The sequence below is a fragment of the Limulus polyphemus genome, unplaced genomic scaffold (assembly GCF_000517525.1).
Source record: "Limulus polyphemus unplaced genomic scaffold, Limulus_polyphemus-2.1.2 Scaffold1559, whole genome shotgun sequence".
NCBI classification, from domain to species: Eukaryota; Metazoa; Arthropoda; class Merostomata; order Xiphosura; family Limulidae; genus Limulus; species Limulus polyphemus.
This window is the reverse complement of record NW_013667169.1, coordinates 45746-51218: the sequence shown is the minus strand read 5'-3', so window position 1 is coordinate 51218 and position 5473 is coordinate 45746. Positions and strand designations below refer to the sequence as shown.

Here is a 5473-nt window from a genome sequence, read left to right as displayed (position 1 = left end):
AATACTTTTTGTTTTTGTATAAATATATATAGTTGTATATAAAATAAATTAAAAACTACAAATATAACAGTCAGTGGTCTTTTAAGTATATAACATTTTCCCACTTATTTTATTCGTGAAAAAAAAGAGAGTCTAATTTTGGTGAAAGTGCGCCTGCGTGCATGTATGTTGGAACCTCATTGTTAATTACAGCATTTAGTGTAAAGGGGTTATAAGCAGTGTTCCTAATCCCATTGGCTTCACCTACTTTCTACGGGTTATCGTTTAGGTAGGCCCTGCTACTATGTTTGACATTTATGATATTATCTACTAATGTCACTACTACTACTACGAATGCAATTGGTTAAAACGGATGGTTGTGATAGTATTAGTAATGATTCATTAAGAACATTACTTAAAATTGAAGGCTGAGTATAATGTTTTAGTTTTACTAAACACTGAATTTAGATTAGTATTACTTATTTTTTTAATAATTTTTAAATTTTTGTAGCTTAGTCCAGCCAGGTGCTTTACTCGTATTCGTAGCTCATTGGTAGTTGTCAATTAGGCCTATCTTAATATCAGTATTCATGACATTGCGAAACACAAAAATTAAAAAAAAATCAATGAAAGACGAAAATAAGAAACCATATAACCCGAGCGCTTTCGAAATGTAGACCCTTCTTTATTAAGGACAAACTGAGACGCTTCTGAGGCTGAAGAAGAAAGGCATTCTTTTGGAAAGTGCTCAGGATATTATATCTTACTTGTGTCTAACTTCACATTTAATTTTAAAGTTAGACTCTAACTTCTATTTCTAAGTCTAACTATTACTACTAGTACCAATAGTGTAGTATTTGTATCAACATTACATTTTCTATACTACGGCACTCCAACTTAGCTTTAAAAGTTTAAAATTAAAAATAAGATGATACCAAAAGCGTAAGCTTGGGGGGGGGGACTTAAAACTAAAACTAGTAAAAGACCCTGTCGGAGATAAGAGTTCTGCTTTTTAGACCAAAAAAATAATTACTAGGTATAACCTTTGTGAATCATTAATTTTCTTAAGTCAAAAAACTTGTGTTGGCTCATACTTCAACAATGTTTTTTTATATGCATTCCACATAGTTGCACCTATGTATACAGTTTATTTGATATATGGTTTGCATTACAAATACAAACGTTTGTGTGAAACATAACTTGCAGATGTAAAGTATATTTTATAAGAAACAAAATACCCTTTATGATTTCACTATTTTTATGTTATTGTATTTACAATAACAAAGAAAATGTATATGAATATAATTTAATCTGTAACATTAACAATAATAATATTTTTGTGAATGTTTTTTTTTATGTATTAGTGCATTCACAACTAAATACCAATGATATATAAAATGTTCATTATAGTATACCAATTTTTTAACTCCACCCCCCCCCCCCCACCTTTACAGCTAAACTAGGCTATGCCCCTAAGCTACTTGTTCATAGCTCAATCTTCATTGATTAAAAGAAGATTCATACATTTTGTCAAAGCATTAGTGTCATTATCAGTCATGATGAAAGAATTACTACAGAGGATCGTCATCGTATTTCTGCTGCAGACTTTATAATAAAGAGATTTGGAGATAATTTTTTTTTACAGGACAACATTGCTCACCTAGTGATGTATAATCACCCTAACTTACAGGAATACTTCAGCATTTTTAAAATATTAAAAACAAAAATTATTTACAAGTAAAATAGTTTACAGTTTTAGGCATTACCAGAAGGGTGAGGCTTAACAAGTTTCTACTTACAATATTGTCCATTTTGTGCAAATAGTTTAATATTATTTCTATTATAACCAAAGTGTTACTTTTTTATGTGTATAAAAAGGAACTTTTGAAGAGATTTTAGGTACATGTGTCAACAATTGAAATTAGTTTAATTAATTATTATAAATATACAATGCAAATAACTATTTTGTAATAGGTTTTAGCATCAAAACGTTTGGAAGGACGAAATGACAGGTCATTTGGGCCAGAAGAGTCACCCATTATCTACCAAACCATCAGAAACAAATTATAGCTATTTACATTAATTGCATTCATAATCTAATCCAACAGAAGTAATAAATGATTTAAAAATAATGGCATACTATTAAGGCAAGCCATTCCACAGTGTGTTTATTTTGACAAGTAAACTCTCCAAACAAGTCTACATTAAATGTGAACCTTCCAAAACTTATAATTACTACCCTCAATACTTCAGTTTTGTGTCTCCAGTATTTTCATATCATTACTAACAGACCACCATTAGGAAGATTGTCAATCTTTAGTAATTTTTAGTATTTGTCATATTTGTGTTCTTTATACTTCCAAGACAATCTTTTCAACATTTGTAAAGTTGCTAATTTAGTTTTATGTAGCACATAATCGAAGGTGTTCTGAGAATCAAAAGATGCGACAAGAATTGGAATGCTAAGAAAAAAAAGCCAAAGACTTGGATACGTCTGTGGTATATGAATATAACATTGATTTTTATCTTATAGTAGTATTTATTCTTTGTTCTCAGTATGTGCAGATTTTCACAAAATGTGGTAAAGAAAGTTGTTAAATTTATCTTGTTCCAAGTTACCTTTGCTCCTTGTGATTCGTAAGGTTAGTTGTATCCTGTTACTACCCATGGAGAACATTACTAATTTAAGTAATTAAGCCTAACACAATGTTACATTAATAAATATCCTTCACTTGTTTGTGTAATACAGAGAGATTAATGTCTCAAGTATTTATCTTGAGAAAACTTGTCATATGGTAGCCACCATCATGCTCAAGTTGGAACAAAAATTGCAGCCTGGCTAACTAATGAATATTTGCTGTAAAACTTATCAGTGCTATAAGTGTAGCAACCAGTTTGGCTGCAAATTTTGATTTCATTCATTTAAGTTGCATGCTGAATCCTTTTTGCTTGCATTTGTTTTTTAACACCTAGGTTGTTTTTGATTAGATATATATATACCACAAATCCATCAGGAATAAAATCACTTTTCTAAATCTATGTTGGATATTGTTTAATTGCCAAAATTCCAATATGTTAAACAATTTTTAATCATTTGGAATTTCTCCAACATTTATTTTGTAAATTGTGTGACATTTTGGTGTATGTGAATTTTTTTATTTTTTTTTTAAAAAAACAGAATGGGTAAAAAGAAGAAGCAAAAGGAAGGTGGGTCTCAAGTTGAAGAAGAGTATATCGTTGAAAAAGTTGTCGATAAAAGAGTAAAACAAGGTCAAGTTGAATATTATCTGAAATGGAAAGGATACCCAGAGTAAGTGTTTATATTACCTTTAAAAAAAGAAATGAACAGCTTATTTATAACAAACTAATTCTGTACAAGATTTTTTATTTTCCTAAATGTATATTGCTATTTGAGGAAGTCGGACTGTAGCTAGAACATTTTACTCTGAGATTAACCTTTTCACTATGGCTGGGACATGTACTTGCTTGTGCTCCCACCCATCACACTGGAACTCGGACAAATTTTTCCCATTGTCATTCAGAATCTCTGCACGTAATGAATTTGAGTAAAATGAATTGGTAAGTATTTATTGGCATCCCACCTAATGTTGATATATGGTTTCCCTTAATGTTTTCCACTCAGCCCTTCAGTAACCAACAAGATGCCTAAGCGGAATGTACAACAACTGCGTACTGACTGTGCTTACATCGCCAGAGCGGCAAGTAGTAACCTTAATTACTATGTAAATATTCTTGATGCACTTGACTTGGATAGCTTAGAAGATAGTGAAAGTGAGTCAAGTGGTATTCAAATGCATGATGATGAAGAGGCAATGAGATAAGAGGATGTTAGCTCTCCATCTAGTGATGATAGTCAACTTGATGAACCTGAACCCAACTGAGGAAGGCATAAACAGTGTTAACAATGGGAAACATTTATCTCAGTCACAGTGAGAAGGGGTGGGAGTACTGGGAAATATATGTCCCAGCCTCAGTGAATAGAATAAGACTAGTTGTTCAGAAATGCTAAAGTTATAATAACTGAGCTCATACTTATAGAGAATCAAAATAATTCTTTTATATCTGGAAAGAAAGAAAAAATCTGTAAGCTACTAGTTAACTATGAAAATGGTCTTTGGAATTTTTATATATAAAAGTTCTTTAAATCCTGCTTTGAATTGCAATTTGTATTTTATTATCTATTGAGAAAGAAAGGTAAAAATGTCATTAGCCTTAATTTTATTGGGAATCAAATGTACATTTACATATTAAAAGTTTGTTTTATGGAAACCTAAGAGGCTACAGCAGTAATCGAAATTACGAGTGGTAGGCCGACAAAAAATCAGTGAGTTCTAGTCTTTAGGTAGTTATCATCAAACGGCAGTTCAATTTTTTTCTTTGTCAATTTGTAATCCAGACATAATTATGAACATTTAGACAAATTAAAGACAATAATCGAAATTCCTAAAATGAAACTAGTTGGAGACCTGACGTTTTAGGGAAAAGTCAAACTACAATGATTGCTACATTTTTAACAGTGAAATTTGAATGGATGTTGTTTTTTTTTTCACTTCAAATTAGGAAATGTTATTATTGTAAACATAATCCAAATAAAGTAGTATATTACAGATATGAGATTGAAACTGCAATTCTTCATGGAAATTCACTAGTTATGTTTGTTTAGAGAACTTCCTTCGTTAATAGTTTTGTTTTTCTTGTGCGATTTGGAACTTGTGCACCAACTTTTAAAGTACAGGAATTAGTTTAATATTTCCCGATCTTGGTGTGTGTGAAAAGACTGATCCAATACTTGCTTATAAAATGACATTACAGATGATAATAAGCAACATTGAATTTTTCTCGGTGTTTGTGGTGTAATGACATTAGTTTGTTGTAGGGCTGTAACGCAGAGAAGAGTTTGACTTTTGAAAGTTTACAACACAATGAAGGTTCAAACCTTCAATAGTACTGACTTGTATAATTTATTGATGATGTCACCATAACTACTACTTTATATTTGATTGAAAACCCTTTTATTTTACATGTAATCCATATAAATGATATGAAACACACATGTATGCTTTAGTTATCGTGTTTTTTTTGTTTTTTTTACGTGTACTTGAAGCAATGTGAAATATCAAAGTAAATGATAAGTTTTTTTATACAGAGATTCAATTTTTGGTTTTGATAAAGGAAGAAATGTGGGATTTATTATAATAGTTGTCATGTGGACTTTTTGTCTGATGTAATTTCAAGCTAGTTCCAATTAAAGTTACGTCTTGTGGATGGGCTCACTATTAAACTTGCTCATGAGATTAACAGGTGTAAATACTGCTGATCAATAAACGTCTGGTATTCTTTTCTGAACATTTTCAAAAGAAAAGGTGTAAAGCTTTTAGATCTGACCCTTTTTTTTTTCCAGGGTCAGTGGAGTTATTGCAAAAACATTTTTTTTTCCCAAAGACTTTATGAAGGCTATATATATATATATATA

The 5473-nt window shown here is 30.7% G+C and overlaps 1 protein-coding gene across 4 annotated transcripts in view; it reads left to right on the top strand.

The window, feature by feature from the left end:
• The first annotated feature begins 173 nt into the window (after window positions 1-173).
• The window catches only part of LOC106464094 (chromobox protein homolog 1-like), a 23618-nt gene continuing 18318 nt past the window's right edge, over window positions 174-5473 (top strand). The window contains exons 1-2 of one of the 4 annotated variants that reach the window (XM_013924205.2): window positions 174-268; window positions 3158-3289. In XM_013924205.2, the coding sequence (XP_013779659.1) occupies window positions 3159-3289 (131 nt within the window). In that variant the 5' untranslated portion in view covers window positions 174-268; window position 3158. Of the gene's footprint in view, window positions 269-288; window positions 407-460; window positions 720-1948; window positions 2479-3157; window positions 3290-5473 lie in introns of those variants that run through there. The other 3 variants (XM_013924206.2, XM_022391759.1, XM_022391760.1) reach the window with 3 other exon arrangements.